Consider the following 20,504-nt stretch of genomic DNA (forward strand, 5'->3'; position numbering starts at 1 on the left):
CAGTGTATAGCAAACCTCTTCCATTTTGCTGCATAGCATGCTCTGGTGGTAGGACGTCTTGCTTGTTTAATGATTTCCATGCATTCTGGTGGTAAATCTAAATATCCAAACTCTATGACCTCAGGAGCCAGATCGCTAGGTTCAGTTGTTTGGGATCTGGGTGTATTATTTCTCCATGGTTCTGTGTAAGATGCATGGGTAATAATTTTAGCTTTTGATGTGGTACTTGTGAGAGTTGTAGCAGCGTGGTGAACCACGGCTGTCTTGCCCACGTGGGTGCCACTAGTATCATTGTCATTGAGTGTTGCTGCAGTTTCCGAACCAGTAACGGAATTAGTGGTAGAGGAGGGAACGCGTAAGCAAATTTGTTGGACCAATTTATCCATAGTGCATTGCCCTGGGACCGCTGGTGTGGGTACCTGGATGCGAAGTTTTTGCATTTTGCGTTCTGATGATTGGCAAACAGATCTATCTCTGGTTGCCCCCATTTTTGGAAGAATGGCTGCAGTATTTGGTCGTGCAGCTCCCATTCGTGTACTTGTTCTGACTGTCTGCTTAGGATGTCTGCTATCTGATTTTGAACTCCTGGTAGGTGTTCCGCTAACAGGTAGATCTTTTGAGGAATGGCCCATCTCCATATGTCCTGTGCTAGTTTGGATAGTTGGAGAGAGTGTGTCCCCCCCTGTTTTTGAATATAATACATTGCAGTCATGTTGTCTGTTCTGATCAGGACTGCTTTGCCTGTTATTTGCATTTGGAAAGCTTTTAGTGCTAGAAATACTGCTAATAGTTCTAGGTAGTTGATGTGCTGCACACTCCACTTCCCCTGCACTGTGTATTTGTCCATATGCGCTCCCCATCCGGAGAGCGATGCGTCCGCTGTTATTATCACTTGTGGAATTGGCTCTAGGAACGACCGTCCCTTGGAAATGTTTTCTGTGTTCCACCACTTCAGAGAGCGATACGTCCGGTCGTTTACCAACACCAGATCTGTAATCTGACCTTGAGCCTGATTCCACTGTGTCGCTAGACACTCCTGTAGTGGGCGCATTTGTAGCCTGGCATGTGGTATTAGCAGTATGCAGGAGGACATCATGCCTAATAGTTGCATAAACACTCGTGCTGGTAGTGAGTGTTGTGGTTGAAATCTTTGTATTAACCCGACCATTGTCTGTATCCTGATTGGGTTGGGGTATGCTATTGCCTTTTCTGTGTCTATCGTAGCCCCCAGGTATTGCTGAATCTGGTTTGGTTGCAGGTGTGATTTCTTGTAGTTCACCGTAAACCCTAGGTGGTGCAGCAATTGAATTGTCTTCTGTGTGTTGTGAAGACATTCCTCTTTTGACTTGGCCTTTATTAGCCAGTCGTCCAAGTATGGGAAGACATGTATTTGTTGTCTTCTTAGGTGTGCTGCCACCACAGCTAGGCATTTTGTGAACACTCTCGGTGCTGTTGTGACACCGAACGGAAGGACTTTGAACTGATAGTGTTGTCCTTCTAAAACAAACCTTAGGTATTTTCTGTGGGCTTTGTGAATTGGGATATGAAAGTAAGCGTCTTTTAGATCCAGTGTAGAAAGAAAGTCCCCTTTCTTCAGTAAAGGGAGTACTTGTTGGAGCGTGACCATGTGGAAATGTTCCGAATTTATGTAAGCATTGAGAGGTCTGAGGTCTAATATTGGTCTTAGGGACCCGTCTTTTTTGGGGGTAAGGAAGTATAGAGAGTATACTCCTGTTCCCTGTTGATCTTTTGGGACCTTCTCTATTGCATGCTTTTGTAGAAGTGCTAGTACTTCTTCTCTTAATAATGTCAGATGATCTTGACTCATTGGACGCTGTTTGGGGGGGATGTTTGGTGGGGTAGCTGTGAGTTCCAGGCAATAACCATGTTGGATAATTTGTCTCACCCACTTGTCTGATGTGATGTTTTCCCAGACAGGTAGGAACTGTGCTAGACGTCCCCCGACCGGTGTTATGTGGTCTGGGGGGAGTTCTATGAAGTCACTGTTTTGGGGTTGAGGCGTTGCGGTTGTTATTATTTCCGCGGCCTCTACCCTTGTTGTTGTTACCTCTGTAACTTCCTCTTGAATTACCTCTGGGTGATGTTGGTGTGAAAGAGGTGGATTGCTGACTTGTTCCTGTATTCTTTGAGCCCCCTCTATAGGTGGATCTACGAAAGGAACCTCTTTGTGTTGGCTATTGCAATGCTCCCATTGACTTAGCCGTTTCTGTATCTTTTTTCATTTTCTCTAAGGTCTCATCTGTGCTTGAACCAAACAGTGTTTTTTGATCAAATGGTTTGTTCAGTAGTGCCGTTTGTACTTCCTGTTTGAATCCTGAGATTCTAAGCCATGCATGTCTCCTCAACATTACACTGGTGTTTATGGATCTTGCTGCAGTGTCTGCTGCGTCTAGGGCGCACTTAATGGAAGTATTAGTTATTATTTTACCTTCCTGTATTAACTGATCTGCCTTTTTCTGATGTTCTTTGGGGAGATGTGTGATGAGTTTTTCTAATTCATCATAATGTGCCCTGTCATAACGTGGTGCGAGTAGTGCTTGTGTATTGGCTATACGCCAGCTATTTGCCGCCTGTGATGCTACTCTCTTGCCTGATGCATCTATTAATTTTGACTCTTTATCAGGTGGAGGAGCCTCTCCTGTAGATAATGAGTTTGCTCTTTTACGAGCGTTTGAGACCACCAGCGAGTCCAGGGGTACATGCCCTTTAATAAAGATTGGATCCTTTGGAGCCGCCTTATATTTTTTATCAATTCTTGGGTTTAACACCCTAGCCCTCACTGGGTCTTTGAATATTTCTTCTGTGTGACTGAGAAGACCTTTCAACATAGGAAGAGTACCTGATGTTCTTTGTGCATTAGGTAGCGTCTCTAACAGGAAATCCTCTATTTGGGGTTCTGTATGTATATCTACCTTATGATATTTTGCTGCCCTATTAATGAGCTGCGCAAACCCTGTGTTATCATCAGGTGGTGAAGGCTTTGAGGGATATAACTCTGGGTCGTTGTCTTCATCTGACCCTACGTCATAATTTTCCCATGGGTCATCCTCATCTGGGATGGTTTCGTCATCCCCTTGAGGTTCTCCCTCCCCTAGATCACTGTCTACATCAGACTGAGGTGTAGATGGTCTTGGTGTGGAAGGTGTAGGAATATTTGGCATAGTGTGAGGAATAGGAGAAGAGGGTGTGACTTTATGTCTAGGAGAAGTAGGAGGAGTTGTATTTGTCCCCAGTGTTCTCTTTTTTGAAGGGAGAGATTTATCTTCTGTCTGTTCATTCTTTCTCTTCTTCGTCACTACTTTGCCAGTTTGCGGATCGATAAACAAGATCTTTTGTTTGGGATCTGTCTGTTGCTCCTGAATCGGTACCGAAGGCCCTGGTTCCGAAAGGTGCTTATGTTTTCGATCGTCAGTGTTCGGTGCTTTCTGCACCGAGTGTCTACTCGATTCCGACTTCCTGGGTATCGAGTGAATCTTGGACGACGAACCATGTTTATGTTTTGACATGGAATGTTTCGATACCGAGCTTTCCCTTGTATGTAGCCTCGGTGTCGAAGTCGATGTCGCCCTTTTCTCGGATCCGACATGGTGGGAGTCCGAGTGTTTCGGTTTCAGTTTCGGTTTCGTTGCCGGGCCCGAGGGCGGGGCGTCGGAAACTTTTTTCTGCGGTTTGACCGGGCTCGAAGGCGGGGTCGTTACCGCACGGGGTCGGTTTTTCGGTAAGGGGACGTCGTCACTCACGGTTTGTTGCTCGTTGAGTTCTTCAACCTCCGACTGGTCCCCTTCCGACTCCGACTGATCCTCTTCTTCTTCCATTTGCTCGTCTCCGAACAGCTCCGGGATCGCCTCCGACTGCATTCTTGAAACCTCGTGTCTTCGAGCTCGACGATTTCTAATCGTTAGCTTGGAGGAGAATGCTGCGCAGGCTTCGCAGTCCCTGGATTCGTGTTCAGGCGATAGACAGAGGTTGCACACCTCGTGTAGGTCCTTGTGTGGGAACTTAGCACCACACGTTGGACATTTCTTGAATGGAGTCCTTTCCATGGACTCCGGGCTTGACTGCGTCGAGAAAGGTCTCCTGTTCGTCGACGTAGGTCTAAGTTTTTTCTTCGATTTTGAATTTGCAACGCGTCGGAATGGAAATGAAACGCGTTCGATAACAATACCGTCGAATTGGAAAGGGAATACGCGCCGATAAATCACTTTTCTCTGAAGTTGATCTGGAGCGTCTCGATCCTCATCCGAACCCGATGGCGGAAAAAAACAATCTAAGGATGGAGCCGATGCCCATGCGCACTATCAACCAAGGGAGGAGTCACCAAGATACAAAAGACTCTCCAAGAGAAAAACAAAGTGCAATCATCCGAGCCCAACACCAGATGGCGATCTATTCATAATGTACCATCTGCAGCCCATATGCCTCGAACATAATGTTTTCAGATAAAGGAAATCCCCTGAGGAAGGGCGTTATGCTTGAAATGCATTGGGTTTAAAACAAATATTTGGAAAGAAACGCACAGAAAATGAAATATGTTATATGAGAAATAAAACTCGCTAACAAACAACGTTTGGAAATGATAATAAAATTTGCAAACAACTAAACGAAAGACTTGAGTAATCATATGATGAAAATAAAAAGGAGTGCAAGCTAGGAGTGAGTCCTGACACACAGGAAACACATGTCATAATATTGTCCAAACAAACCCCGAAAGCTCAGCAGGGCAACCTATCTATGCACCACCGACAAATGTGAAAAAGTTAATTACCCAAGGAAAATCGAATTTAATCAAGAGTGCGTTACCACATTACTAACACTTGGTCTCTATGTTCACCATTTAGAAACTACTAAAATTCTCCAGCAACAGAACCCCTTCCGTGATCAAGTGGTCATATGGAAACGGTACATTGATGATGTGCTTGTGATTTGGAGGGCCGACACCCAGTCTGTCCAGGATTTCATGGTCTGGTTCAACCAGCAAGACCCATTTCTGAAATTTACCCACACAGTATCCAATGAAAACTTGGTTTTTCTGGACCTAAACATTTACCCTAACCGAGGCAGACTACATACCAGTACCCACTCCAAACCTCCCGCTAAAAACTGCCTCTTACTGTACAACAGTTTCTACCCGAGACACTTACGAGATAACCTCCCTTACGGACAGTTCCTTCGCCTCAGACAGAACTGCCAGTCCGGGAAAGGATTACATTTAAGTCCCTGTGCATCACTCATAAATCCCATCAGGGCAAAGGGCCCCCTATCCTTGGAGACATGCTCTATCCCTACAAGGCCACTAGGACTCTGCGCTCTGCTCACAGTAATTTGGCCAGAGTACAAAGAGTCAGGAAGGCCCGAACTGGAGGGTGCCGTTTCTCGGTTAATGCAGCGACCATGTGGAATTCAACTTCCGGTCAGGCTCCGATCTGAACCGAGCTACCTTAAATTTTGAAAGCTCTTGAAAACGCTCCTGTTCCCACAGGATGCATAAAAGCCTATGCTCCCCCTAGTTATCCTTAGTTGTCCTCTGTACTCCAGCGCTGGGACGCTCTCGGGCAGCCATGCGCTTTACAAATCCTTTTTTATTTCATTTCATTCATTCATTTCATTTCATTCAACTGTTCCAACATCATTGATTTCAAAAGTCAAGTGGCAGACCTCAAGCAAAAACTACTACACAGAAACTATCCAAGAGAAATTGTAAAAAAAAGGCCTAAAAAGGGCTAGGAACAATAATAGAGAGGCTTAATTGGAAACCATGTTGCCAAAGGAACAGGAAACCAGACCAATATGTGTAACCACATTCAACACCAACTCAAACAAGATCACTAAAATAGTGAACAAACATTGGAAAATCCTAAACTGTGGCTCTTTGAATTTCCCCAAAACCAATGTTCTCCCACAGAAGGGGGCACAACTTAAAAGACATTTTGGTCCACAGTAGACCAAGAATCATGAAAGACAGTGGCCCTCCTAAATTGACATCTGTAAATGGCCACCATCCTTGTGGCTCATGCACATCTTGTGAATCCACCAGTAAAAGCAAAACAATCAAATTCTCGAATGGCACGACATGGGAACAACGTGGTTTCACGAACTGCAACAGCAGAAATGTTGTCTACCTTATCACTTGCCCATGTGCCAAAGAATACATTGGAATGACTTCTAGACCAGTAAAGATTCGTATTGGTGAACATCGAAGCAACATACGTTGCAAAAAAACCACAACAAGATGACCTCCCACTATCTAAACATGGGCCATGGTATTCAAGATCTTCAGGGGACAGTGGTTGAATCAATAAAATTCGAGAAAGATCTCCTCGAAAAAGAGCAAAGATGGGTGTTTCGTCTTGGGACACACATCACAGGGCTGAATGATGACATACCCTGGGCCCAACTGAGCCAGTAACAACTTCTATCAGGAGATCAAAACCCTATAAGAACTGGTTGTGGTCTCCCCAACTTGAACTAGTCACACTAGTTATAGGCTGTTTGCATTCTGCATGCCACTGTAGAGTACTGATTAATTGCACTATGATCTGTCTCTACTTTGCCCTCGTGTGTGTTAGCTTGCCACTTTAATCACACAGCAAATGTTCCGAGTTAGGGCCCATTGTGTTCCTCACCCTACATCAGTATTGATTACCTGTTTGCAAAAATATGGACCTACTGTGTTCCCTACCCCACATTGTCTTTTGGCTAGTATGCGGCCACATAATACGTATTGACGTGAGGCTTGATACTGGATCCATGAGGCAAATCCTCCACACCTGATCCAACTACACAACTGATTATCAGGTTTCTTCTATGTGACACCTTGACCCCAATACCCCCATTTTGTGCTTTATAGGCAAGATGTCCGCCCTCTATTTTCGAATCCTGATTCACCCCCGTTGCACATACAGGCATCTCTGCATTAACAGACCCGCATACAATTGCCAAGTTATCTAGCCTACAGATTTCACAACCAGTTTGGTTTGACCACTGGCCTCTCCAAGATGGCGCCGGTGTTTTTGATCCCTTATACCGTTCCAAGATGGCTCCCATCTCCGTCCCCTTTCCTGAGCTTACACCGCTCTAGTGTTCAGCTCAATCAGCCGCCCTTTCCCACTACAGGTGCTAGTAATTATCCATTTGACTCTAGTATATAACCACATGCTCCTCTCCTTCCTCTCACACCACGGAAGCCGCGTATGAGGGAGGATGCGAGGACTGCTCTTGAACTAGTAAGTACGGCATAGCCGCTTTAGGGAGCCTCATGCCTAGACTATCAACACCTGCTACCATGACCTTACTCTAAACCATCACATGCCCCACTTTTATTTTACTTTACCAACAGATGGAAGTTCCATGTACCCCTCTTCCAGTCCGGCTCATGGGGCACTGTCTCCTATTTATTCCAGTATGTATTTAGTCCTTAGCCTTTTTAATTTTACAGCTCACCATGGACTTGTACAGAACTTCACGATATAGAGAGTGTGTTTTATGTTAAATGTTGGTTTTGTCTTGTAGTGTTTTTTCCTTTCACCTACAGGTCACAGCACCTAAGTGTATCTTACCGGCAAATCGCAAAGTCACCTTATGTCACCAAATTTTCTTCCTCAGGTGATATATGATCGCGCATTGGTACGCGCAGTAAATACTTTATCTTTATCTTTGCAGGCCCACGACTCAGAAATACTGACAGGGCTATAACTGTTCAATATTGAATGCCATTTTGCAGTTGTATTATAATCTATTTTCCATTCACCTGTATATACACATAGCACAGATTGTTGCCAACTTTAGTGAGTGACAGAGAGATCTGACCCCGTCCTGACGAAGAGGCAGTCAGCCTCGAAACATGTTGAGAACACCAGGAGAACTAGCCCATTGTTAAGCTAGATTGTCTCTGCCACACTATTTTTAACGGTACCAGCCTATGACTAATAAAGAATTTTTTGCTTTCATAAGGCCAGGTATTCTTTTAAATCTCACTTTCCTATATCACTTCTGACCCTACTCACACTCACTCAATACACTTCACATAGCACTTACAATATCTAAGTGCTCCAGCGCAGTCGCTAGTCGTAGCACGCCCCGTCCCGCAGCGGTGCGGGAAGACCCCGATGATGAAGCATGACACCAAGGGCCCTTTTGGTGTGTGAGGGGTATTTTAATAAATAATGTGTATGCCTGATATACTCTGGCTCACAGAATACCTTCTAGAGGTGGACCTTGTTGTTTATTTAATCTCTAAGCACTATTTTCTTTAATGAGTTTCTCTCCCACTGCAGGCATGACATGCTGTTCAGCAACATTCAGCATGCCATGCACGCTTTCACTTTCCAAGCAGCCCGGAACAATGGTGGTCGCTTGTTTGAAATGAAATAGGTCTCACATTTACAAGATGATGCAGCAAGGCTGATTTCTAAACTAACAGGAAGAGCGCACGCTACCCCTCTGCTACAACAGTTACACTGTCTTCCTATCAAGCAGAGGGTTAGGTTCAAGGGCCTGTGCATTGCGCATTGTATGGAGAGGCGCCCCACTAAATCAAGGACCGTTTGCAGCCCTACGTCGGACGTTGCCTCCGGTCATCCGAGGCGAGCCTGTTGACCTGCCTGTGCTTTAACAGAGCTACTTGGGAGGAGGGGGGGCTTTCTCAGTGGTGATTCCACAGATCTGGAATAAGCTACTCGATACCATGCGCAGGGAAGCCACCTTACTCCCGTTCAGGAGGAAACTTAAGACCATCTTGTTTACTGAGGCTTTCGGATAATCCACTTCCCTGTGTACAGAGCATCAACGGAATTAAAGGGTCCCCGGTTTTTCTTGGTCTATGCTGCTAGCGCCTAGAGACCTGTTGCTGATTTGGCACTCTAAAAATATAAACAATCTAAACTTAACAAGAGTTTGAGCTCTTGGCACTGTAAATGACAATGTCTTTTATTTATGTGTTAATTATCAATTCGGATAAATAAAAGGCATGGTCATTAACAATGCCAATAGCTTAAATCTCGCAAATGCGATACCTATTGCATTGCAAATGCTTGTTTCATTAGTGGCTTTCCACAGACATAGTGTGCTGTTGGCAGATGATAATAAAATGAATACTGCATTTAGTGGATGGATACACTTCTGACTTTCACTCATGTCAGTAGAGATATTGTTTGGTAATTATTTGCTTTACAATATCACATTGAGGATATTCGGGGCCTCCATGTGCCTACTGTTCATATTAGAGGCACGCAACCAAGCTACAGCTATTTAAATTGAATCATGAAACAGTCACAGGTTAAAAGGTTACAATTGAATTGTTGGTTCAGGCAGTTCAAGACATACCAAAAGGCTCCATTTTGCACAAGGATCTGCACCAGTGCATCTAAAGACTGGTGTGTACAAACCTCACCTTCCTGGATTCAAATCCCTTTTGGCTATCTGTTTCTATGTTTTTTTGTGGAAAGCCCTTGAAAACAAAAATCCTTTTAAGTGGATTATCAAGAGACACTCGAACTCTGGCAACAACAGAACCCAAATTGCTTGATAGAGTAGCCTTCGAAAATAGAACATACTTGCATTAATTTAAAGTGTTTCATTAAATATTAGAAGCACGGTGAATGTCATGAATGGACACAGATCAAACAGATGTTGATTTTTTATGGTTGGACTTCAGACTACAGTCATTGCCAGAGAATGGGTTGGTAGATATATATATAGTGAGATGTATACATTTATGTATGTATGATGTATGTATGTATGTACATACATTGAATGTGGTACTTGTATAGCACAAACCTAGCCTAAAGGGAGCGGAGCACTGTACCTAGACAAGTTACAGTCAACGAGCAGGGTTCTGACAGCGGTAGTGGTCCACTGCTGCTTGTGGTGCAGGGTTATAAAAAGAGGTATATTTTCAGCTATTTCATAAAGTGGAGAAGGGTTGGGGAGAACGTGATGTATACAGAGATGTGTTTCCAGAAACTAGGTGAATAACTGTAGAAGACCTAAGGCCTGATATACTAAATTTTCATTTTCCAAACGTGGTCTCAAATTGGGAATCTACATTTTGCAAATGGAAAATAACTTTGCAAACCGACCTATGTAATAATAGATCGGTTCACAAGTTTCTCAATTGTAGTGGGTCGCAATCAATATTCATGAGGTAGGTTGCAACTTACTACACTTGGATACCATCACAGGGCTAGTGGTTGGCTGGAGTCAGCAGACCACCATGTGTGTGATGGCATTTTAAATAAGTCAACATTTGTTATTAATGTATCCCGTTTTCTTTTAAGGAAATAGGGCAGCTTTTAAAAATATATTTTTTGAAAATTTGTTTTAGAGTTGCAAGTAGTTCCCTGGACCACTAGGTATTCACCAACAAACTTTTTTGCATTTAGAAATGAGATGGTTCCGGTACACAGACAAAATATCGATTTTTAAATATCGATATACAAAAATATCGAAGTTTAAATATCGATGGGACAAAATATCGAAGGTAAGTAATATCGACAGTCTTAATATCGATATTGGTATGATATCAGTAATATCGAAGTTGTAAATATCGATGTCAATAATATCGAAATTAATAACTTTGATGTTACTAATATCAATTTTTAAATAAATTTAGTGTATATTATATTGTATTTATTATGTTTTATTATTTATTTTTAATGTAATTTAATTAAATATTGTCTTTTACTACTGTAGCGGGTTGTGGGTTTATAGGGGAATAGGGTGGGAAGTAATTTAATTATGTTAAATTAATTATTAATTAGTAGGAATTATTAATTAATTAATTGAGAAATAATTTTTTATTATTTTTAATTAATTGATTAATTGATAAATATGTTCTGTAGCGGGTTATGGGTTTATAGGGGAATAGGGTGGGAAGTAATTTAATAATAATTAATTAATTGATATATGTTTGTACATATTTTAATTAATAATTAATTGGTAATTAATTTCTATTAATTAGGTAATTAATTAATTAATATAATTTTTGACATTTTAATAATTATTAATTAGTTGGTAATTAATTAATATTAATTATTTAATTACATTAATTATAGTAATTTTTTTATATATAATTTATTGTTATTCTTAATTAATTAATTGGGAAAAATAATATTAATTATTAAATTAAATTAATTACAGCAAATGTGGTAATATATTTACTTTATTATTATTGTTAATTAATAATTAATTGGTAATTAAATAATATTAATTAATTTTGGGTAAAGGAGTATTTTTAGGGTTCAGGGTCAGTTTTCAGTTTATGGGTAAAGGGGTCTTTTTAGGGTTCTGGGTCAGTTTTCAGTTCATGGGTAAAGGGGTATTTGTAGGGTTCAGGGTCAGTTTTCAGTTTTTGGGTAAAGGGGTATTTTTAGGGTTCAGGGTCAGTTTTCAGTTTTTGGGTAAAGGGGTATTTTTAGGGTTCTGGGTCAGTTTTCAGTTCATGGGTAAAGGGGTATTTTTAGGGTTCAGGGTCAGTTTTCAGTTTTTGGGTAAAGGGGTATTTTTAGTGTTTAGGGTCAGTTTTCAGTTTTTGGGTAAAGGGGTATTTTTAGGGTTCAGGGTCAGTTTTCAGTTTTTGGGTAAAGGGGTATTTTTAGGGATAAGGGTCAGTTTTCAGTTTTTGGGTAAAGGGGTATTTTTAGGGTTCAGGGTCAGTTTTGGGTTTTTGGGGTACAGGGATATTTTTAGGGTTCAGGGTCAGTTTTGGGTTTTTGGAGTACAGGCGTACAGGGTAAAAACAAAAAAAATTTACATTAAATCAAATAAATTACATGAAAAAAAATAATTACTTTAAATTATTAAGTGTTTTATTTATTTTAAATTTATATGTATTAGTTTTAATTTTGTTTTAATATTTTTATTTAATAGTTGTAAAATTATATGTATTTTTTATTTATTTTTACATTATTATTAATACATTTAAAAAAACGATATTTTTGATTCCGATATTTTTGTACTTCGATATTATTTTTTCGATATTTTTGTACTTACCTTAATGAAGATAGGATTCCGATATTTTTGCTGTCGATATTTTTGCTCCGATATTTTTGCATGTCGATATTCTGTCTGTCGATATTATGTCAGACATTCGATGGTTCCAAAGGGGAACACTTTTCTTCTGCACATTTGTTACCACCTCAACTCTGCAGTCAGCAACTTTTTACTTTTTTGCGACCAAATTTTGGTTGGAAAAAATTATTACATACCATAACATAACATACCATAACATATCCAAATACCGATTTGTCATGCCTTTCTAACTCTATGTTACAATTCAGCAACATGTTACCAAATCGCAAAATGAATTTAGTATATTTTAAAAAGTCATTTTGGGGTTGTCAACCCTGTGATTTTGAAAATCACAGGTTTTGCAACTACAAATGGATTTGTACATAGACCACTATTGCCTTTGCCTCCAGTATGAAGGTGTCCTAGCTGAGAATGCGCTGAGAAACACTAGAAATTGTGGTCTTACAAGCCACTGAGGCAGTGGCGCCGGTAGTGATAGCTTTGCAGATGGGGAAGACAGAGTGAGTTCTCTGAATGTGACTCCACTAGCTCCATTCATACACTGTCTTTCATTGGTTTTGCAGGCTTATGTCCTTATCACTTACATATTCCGATGAAAATGTGTCAAAGTCGATAAATAGGGCTAGGAACTTTTCTGAACACAAAACCTGGTCTGATGTTTAGCATGTTTACAAGTGGCTTGGCTAATTTTGATGCTCCTTCCATTTGGGTTGTTTTTGCACATGAAGTGCTCAAACAGGCTTTGCTGCTAATAAGTCCAGGCATTTCCTTTAACTAGACTGCCCGTAATTCTATCAGGTCAACGATTCTCCTCTTGCACTTTTGCTGCTATCAAAGTTCAACCATCTCTCACCAGGCACCAGCAGGTAACGGAACTTGGTGTGTTAGCATTTTGTCCTTTCTGTTAAATCAAATAACAGGATTTAAGCCTCTTCTACTACAAATCTTAATAAACCCACATGTAATAGGACAGGAGTGTCCAATGTAGATGCAGAATGATGTAATCTGTGCCAGATTGTCATGATGACTACTAACTATGTAAATGAGTTCAGTGTGGGTCTAAGAATTTACAATTTTCTTATTTGAATATCCTACAATTCTGGCATAGATCTGGTTTTCCTGGACCTACTGTCGTACAGTTCATACTTTCTCAGTAAAACTGTGTGTTTGTTGGACAACATAAACATCAAAACTGTGCCAGACTGATTCTACACACACCAATCAGGATATGCTGGCCTTAGTACTGCTAGCTCACAGTGCACCATCTGTACCTCTAACCTGGCATGGTAACAAGTGGAATGTGCAACCTCAGAACATCGCAACCCTGACTCCCCAAGGAATTCATGGAAACAAATCTAGAACAATTTAGTTTGGTAACTCATGCATAGCCAACGAGATCCACAAAAAATACACAACATGGCATTTCAATATTTATCTTGTGTAAAATATGTGTGCTTCAATTATTATTAGAAAAGAAACAGAAAAAGTGTAATCAGCATTACAAGAATGTTAACAAAAATAAACATTTCAACCATTGTGCTGTTATATAGGATATATGCTCGCCTATGAGTACTGTTATTTTTTGTGCTCCTACCTAGCACAACTTAACCTATTGTGTCTAGGGTGGGTGAATTTGTCAGAATCTCTGTAGGGTGATCGAACTCCCCCGTTACCTGTGGGTAAGTGTCATCAGGAAGCCCGTCTTGGTGGAGAGCTGGGTAGCATCCCTCGCAGAAGGGAAACACAAATCAACACGCTGGAATTCCGCAATGGAGCTGCCTCAGCAGTTTCAGCTAAATGCTCCTATGTCCAACAAAGGAGTGACGTTGTTTATATATTAAACATCACCGATGTGATCATGCCGAAGCCCCAGTAAGGCTGCTATTGTTGATTCTTTTGTGATAGCACTGTCGTTGAGCGGACAATAACAAACAACAGCATTTTGTGCAGTGAACTTTGTCCTTGTATAGAATGTTCAGGCAGTCGATAATATGCCTATGAAGAAGTGTAAATGTAAGCAAAGCCATGTCATTGAGTATTATGCTGCACAGGCATGCAAGCAAGTGTGTGTCAAATGTCAGCTTTTAAGAAAAGATGGCAACTTTAAATTGTGAGCATGTAAAATGGTGGTGTACCTACTCGGGCCTAATGTGACCACGTGACACTATGTGGTACAATCCATCTCTGAGAAAACTCAATGACGGGCTGAACTAAAAAATTAAACATGTTTGGGCAGATGTGAGCAGGTTGATGGATATGCAGTAGCAACAGTGACTTTTATTCCTGAGAGGATGCCCCTTACAGAACATAACTTTTTTTTTTTTGATGTAGAGCCCATCATGCCATTGCCAAATGCTGGGTTGCTGAGAACCATGGTTGCCTGGTCATACTTTTATCTTATCATTCTTTCTTCCACAACCCTACTACACACAATCTAGCTTGAAATATAGCACGTCACAACAAACCTGGTGCAAAACAATGTACAAACTCACCGTAAATACGGCATATTTGTTGCATGTAGAGGATCTGTGTACTCATTGTGGTAGTGAACAAAAGCGAAACTGATGGAGAATGGAAGGGTGTAGGACGTCAGGCAATACGTGTTTGTCATTTCCACCAGCCTACCGCCATTCGAGCAGGATGCACTGATTCGAGTGAGAGGGTTCATTTTGTTTCAGGTGCGTCAGTTAGCCAGAAGGTACAAGAGTTAGTGATTTGTTGTGCATTGTGGAACCAGACTGGAAAGGAGTCAGTGGAAGAAGGGGGTGAAGTCGTGGCCAATTGGTCTAAATTACCTGTGCATGCAGTGAAGCAGGATAGGTGAAAGCAGCAGGAGGCAGAGCAGGCGCCAACTCCGCTGGGTACAGAGGGTAGGGCGCCCACACTTCTGGGCTACTGGAATAGAGTGCAGGCACTGTGAGCTCATCTGCAAGGAAAAGAACACAGACAGTTAGTGACTGCAAAAAAGAATGCCCAATTACACATCTGCAGTAGTGCAAAACTGCCATTTTTATGGACACCGCAGAGGTTCTCTGCTCATCAAGCAACTATTGACCTGATTTAGACCCTGGTGGATGGGCCGCAGTACTTGAGGGCAGCAGAAGTCATTTCCTCCACCACCCCCGGCAAGGCTGCAGCTGGGCAGATTTGGTGATCATTCCCAGCCCTGTGATGGTCTCTGTGCCTTCATAGGAGCCGCCACTATAGGGGCTCCTATGAAGACACTGAAAGTTTGGTGTGTGGCTCCCGTCTTTTAAGCAGATGTACGGCAAGGTTTTTTTGTTGTTTTTTTTTTAAAAGAAAAAAACTCCCAAAAGCAGGAGTTTTTTTCTGAAAAAAAACTAGTTGTCCTGACACCCTGGAAGTTTTCTCTCAGATTGTAGGTGGTTATTATTTTATTTTGTATGTGTGACCACCAGGTTTTACCTAGCAGTAGCAGACAGAAAAAAATAATAACATCAGACCGTCAGGTCTAAATAGGAGGGGTGGTCTGATGATCTTTCACCAACTGTCCTTACTCGACTGGGCCGTTGAAGTGAGTTTTCCAACGGCAAAGTCAGCTAGGGCCCTGCCATCAGAAAACAAACAACTTATAAATGAGAGGTCAGACAGAGGGTTTGGCAGGCAGGATACTTTATCCCGTTTGTGACTGATGATCCTGTCTGCCAAACCCTAAATGAGGCCCTTAGATACATGAAAAAAACTTTCTGTGACTGTGAAAGCCTGGGTATGGTTTCTAGTGTGTCCAGTGGTATTCAGAACTTTGCAAAATCACCCCATTGCTATTGTTCTCCAAATGGATGAGGGATAAAACTTTAAGATATTTGTTGGTGCCGGTCTTTGATGCCTGCCAATAGGAGGACCAGCTATAATGTAATTGACACATAGTCAGCATAAGGTTTACATTTTATGTTTATATCAGAAATAAGCACATCTTGCAAGGGGAGTTATTCTAGCATTATGAAACTGCGTTCGGCTTTACTTACACATGTTAACGGGCAATGGAAGGTGATTGATGAAGAACAATTGTGGCAATGATCCATACCAGTATAACAACATTACCACTAAAAATATATTTCAATAAGATCAAAACAATCATGGTTGGCCCCAGCCCAACAGACAATCATTCCATACTTGAGTATTAAATATTTCAAAAGAAATATTTAACAAATTTCTTTTTTAGTATCAGGATTCGTGAAAGTTGACAGCAACGATCAACACAGCTTGATAAACTACAATTGGGAAGTCAGTGGCTTGCTTAGCACTTGCTGCCTCGCGTAAGTTGGATTCTACTAGCTACAGAGCACACTATTCCAGCTGGTGCCATGGTGCACCTTTATTTGAGGGAGCCTGTCGTAGGCTGGGACAGTGCACTCAATTACGGATAAAACCAAGATTTGACAAAACCAATAAATTGTGCCAATGGAAGATCTATTTGGTTTATCAATGCTTTTAAGACATGTTGCACAGCAGCCCAGACTGCTGTGCAACATGGCTGAAACAAAAAAGTGCTATGATACAGCCAGCGCTGACCGCGTAATAGCGTTTTTTTCTTTAAGCCATATTGCAGCCCGCAAAGCTGTGCAATATGTCTAAAAAAGTGTGGGGGCAGGCAAGCAACATGAGTTAGGTGTGGGGGGAACAGGAACAAAAGACATCAGGCTCAGGAAAGCAGTGCCAGATAGGTGCATGGGAGGAGAGAGGGAGTAGCAACAGATAGTGAGAGAAGATGTGGGGGAAACCAACACAAGGGAGCTGTGGAAGAGGGCGAAGCAACAACAGACAGAGTGAATAGAGCAGATGGGGGAAACGTACAGTTCCATGCATTCTTAAGAGTGTATGGCAAACCATTTTTAGGTCTCGCCTGACCCAGCGCGTGCGCTGCTCTGCAAGACATTTAGTAAGGGGGTTTTCAAAGTGCTACCAGAGGCTTGCTGGCCTCAAGCTTGCGGTCATGAGCGCATGCACGCGCGCAGCCGCCATGTGGGTTTGTGTCATGGCTCATTAAGCCTTGCGTGCCTCTCTCCGCCTTGCTCGTTTGTGTTGTGCTTCAATTCCCTCCCCCTCCCACACCACTGATCGCGTCACCACTCGTCTTTATTATATGAGCTGGATAATGCTTTCAGTTTTGCCTTTTAGTGCGCGACACCACTCGCGTGTTTTCACAACTCCCGGGCTTGTCTTTATTATGTGAGCCGGATAATGCTTTCACTTTTGCCTTTTAGTGCACATGCACACAACTCTGTAAGAAGGGGGCTCGCAATTGTTTATACTAAGCAGACATTTTTCATCTTTTACTTGTCTCTGATGAGCAGTGAGCCTTCCATCTGTAGAGCTCGTCTATGAACTATGAAGTCAGATTTAAAGATCACTGGGTGCTTTGCTTTACATGTATCCAATAGCGTACCGCGGCACAGTGTTAGTGTTCGCCCATCACAACAAGTGGAGCAAGTCATCCAGGACGCATTGTGGTTATCAAAGTACACTCTTTCTAACCATTGAACATGTTTTGTTTAGTCGCCCGCTGCACAAACGTGCCAGAAGCAAATGACTGAAACCCCCGGCATTGGCGAAATCTTGGCTTCCGAAATTATTACCCCCTCCTGTTCATATTCTCAGCTCTGATCTGATCTGAGCAGGCTAACGGCTTTCTGCCTGAGCAGATTCTAATTAGCAATGGGAGTGATTAGGAAACATGTATGTGCCCTGGACATGCCGCATTAAGCACATCTGCAACCCTTTATCATCTCGGGCAGGAAATTCTGAATGAAGCCAGAATATCTGGTGTTCTTATGTTGAATGTTTCCTGAGACCGACGCAGATCTGTTGTGATCACATTTTCCTGGCCCCATGCTTATTTATTTGTGTTTAACATGGATCCGTTTATTGCACTTTCACTTTAATAATACTGTTTATTGATCGGTGAAATTTTGTTGGTTATGCACGTAACACTGTGTGGAGAGGCATGTGAGTAGCTTGCCCAATTCTGCCTTTGGGGAGGGTCATGCCGTGTTTTTTTTTTTACTTGTAATCTGGCTGTTTTAAGTTTGTCATTTTAGAGAACACTGTCGATCTGTAATAATGTATTTTATGTATATTGCTGTTATGGTCCTAGATTAGTTACCCAAATAAAGTGTCTTACGAACTTACTCTTCCTAGTCCTTTCTGACGTAATGACGACATCCTGGCACTTGGGTATGGAGTGAAGGGACGTATTTTATACAGTGGACAACCATCAGCGGCATCAATAAAGACAGAAAAGAAATGGACCCTAGATAGTGCCTTGGATAACACCCATGCAATATTTTAAATACCAAACGGTCTATCAAATTAAAACCTGCTCGAGGGTCACTCGCACCAAAAGAGAGGGGTTGTCATGCATGATAAAAAGGAAAGGGGAATTACTAAGGCAAGGGGAATTCATGAGTATCTGCACACTTTCTATAAAATCAGTTTCCATTAAGGATGTGCTTTAGACATAACACCTTTTCTATTCCTCCCCAACAAGTGTTTGTCCACTCTGGTGGGACAGGCACTGCACTACGTTAGAAACGTACACACCTTCTACAGGTGCATGGACATGAAAGAAACAGCACAGCAGAGTCAGCACTTATAAAATGCCTGGGACGGAAGTCCCAGAGTAATTGACAGTTCTCGTTGCCTTGCACGACCGAGGTAAATGTAAACAAGCATTTGCATAGCCAATAGGGTTGTATGATTAAACAACTACCTCTGTAATCACGAGTGCCTAAACCACGAAGGCTAAACAACAACCAAATCCTAACCACTATGTTTTGAACCACGACTCACTGTACCACGAAATAATTTCTATTTACATATAAACCGACTCTACTACTATGTTAAAAAGGACGCTTCATTTAAACTTGTAAAAACATTAGTTAGCATGTTTTTCAGATATATCTTTCTGTCAATTTTTTAGATCCCAAGTTACAAAATAAATGTCAGTACAATACAGTAAATCAAGTCTGGGCCTTTACTCTTCCCTACGCTCTCTGTTCTGTCTTGTGTGCGCCTAGTTTATGCTCGTAGAAACGGAGCTACGGTGTCCAGCATGCAATTTCTATTGTGCTAAAAAAAAAAAACGAACGTGTGGGACTACATCCAGCTGTGACCCGTGACGATGTTAAGTGGACAGGGCAGTACCCACAGCATCTGTGGCTGTGCCCAGAGTCTCACAATCTTAGGTGACAGTGGGGTGTGAGGGTGGGGACTAGGGAAGCCAGACAGCAGCAGCTCTGTGGTTCCTCTGCAGCACCCCACAATATATAAAAAGGCGCAGACACTGTCCTCCGGGAGAGCCCACACACAGGACAATAATGCGCCTAATGAATCCCAACCGATAGGGCTGAATGAGGCTGTAACACGGTCGTCTCTGAAGGTGCTAATTGTAATTTTGTGAACCTCCGTCATAGTTCATCAGACTGTCTGCATCTAAAATACAGCTGATGTGACATTCCACCATACTTGCCTCTGTTAAAGATTACGCCTCAGTCAGATGTTTAAATCTGTACCATAGCGCCTGGTAAGGTCGATCTACCTGGGTCCCACATACACTGCACCAATAATTTCATGTCTGGAATGGACAGTGAACCCTGCGCCCATTGTCCTTGCCCTGGATCCTCCCGCCTGAAAACAATCCTACAGTGACATCTACTGGCCAATTAAAACCAGGTAAATCAAAACTGTAAATTAGTTGGTATTTAAAACAAGCATTTGCAATGCAATAGGTCTCGCATTTATACAAGTTTGAGCTATTAGCATTGTAAATGACAATGCCTTTTATTTAAGTTTTGTTTTTTAAAACCTAAATAAAAGGCACTGTCATTTACAATGCTAACACAGCTCAAACTCTCGCAAATGCGAGACCTATTGCGTTGCAAATGCTTGTTATACCAAGTTTGCTACTACCGTAACCCATCATAACCTATTATGTAATCTTCCATTCTTCCCTTGCCATTATATTTCTAATGCTTGCAGTATAAAATCTCAATTTGAACAAATGCATGACTACAATCCCCAGACAACAAAAAAATAAACTGGAGCAGGTGAACATGGGTCAACTTGAGAGGTCTGAAGAGGGCATTGCCTGTCCCAGCATAGAACGGTAAAGATAGAAAGCTCATTCTAGTGAGAGTGCCCTCCTATTCCCAGCATAGAACAGTAAAGATAGAAAGCTCATTCTAGTGAGAGTGCCCGCCTATTCCCATGTTTCCTATGTTCGTGCTTGAGAAGCTCAGTCAGTCCAGGTTTCTCTCTGCATTCCTTGATATGTAGTCATTAATCACATGATAAACTCCGAACTTCAGGTCCAGAATGCAAGTGTAGAAAACTGGACTAATTATGCTACTTACGCTTGGACTTGGAAATTTTACGAGCTTTGCGTTCCCAATGTAAGGGTAACATTTGAACGTAATATACCACGCAGAAAGCGGCGA

General features: G+C 41.8%; 1 protein-coding gene across 2 annotated transcripts in view; it reads right to left on the reverse strand.

The window, feature by feature from the left end:
* RBPMS (RNA binding protein, mRNA processing factor) overlaps positions 1–20,504 on the reverse strand; it is a 678,829-nt gene that overhangs the window by 154,102 nt on the left and 504,223 nt on the right. The window contains exon 6 of one of the 2 annotated variants that reach the window (XM_086961707.1): positions 14,844–14,974. The exons of the other annotated variant lie outside the window; for it this stretch is intronic. Coding sequence (XP_086817833.1) covers positions 14,844–14,974 — 131 coding nt within the window. The remainder of the gene's footprint in view (positions 1–14,843; positions 14,975–20,504) is intronic. 2 annotated transcript variants of the gene reach the window in all.

Source organism: Lissotriton vulgaris, chromosome 3_1 (assembly GCF_964263255.1).
Source record: "Lissotriton vulgaris chromosome 3_1, aLisVul1.2, whole genome shotgun sequence".
Classification (NCBI taxonomy): Eukaryota; Metazoa; Chordata; class Amphibia; order Caudata; family Salamandridae; genus Lissotriton; species Lissotriton vulgaris.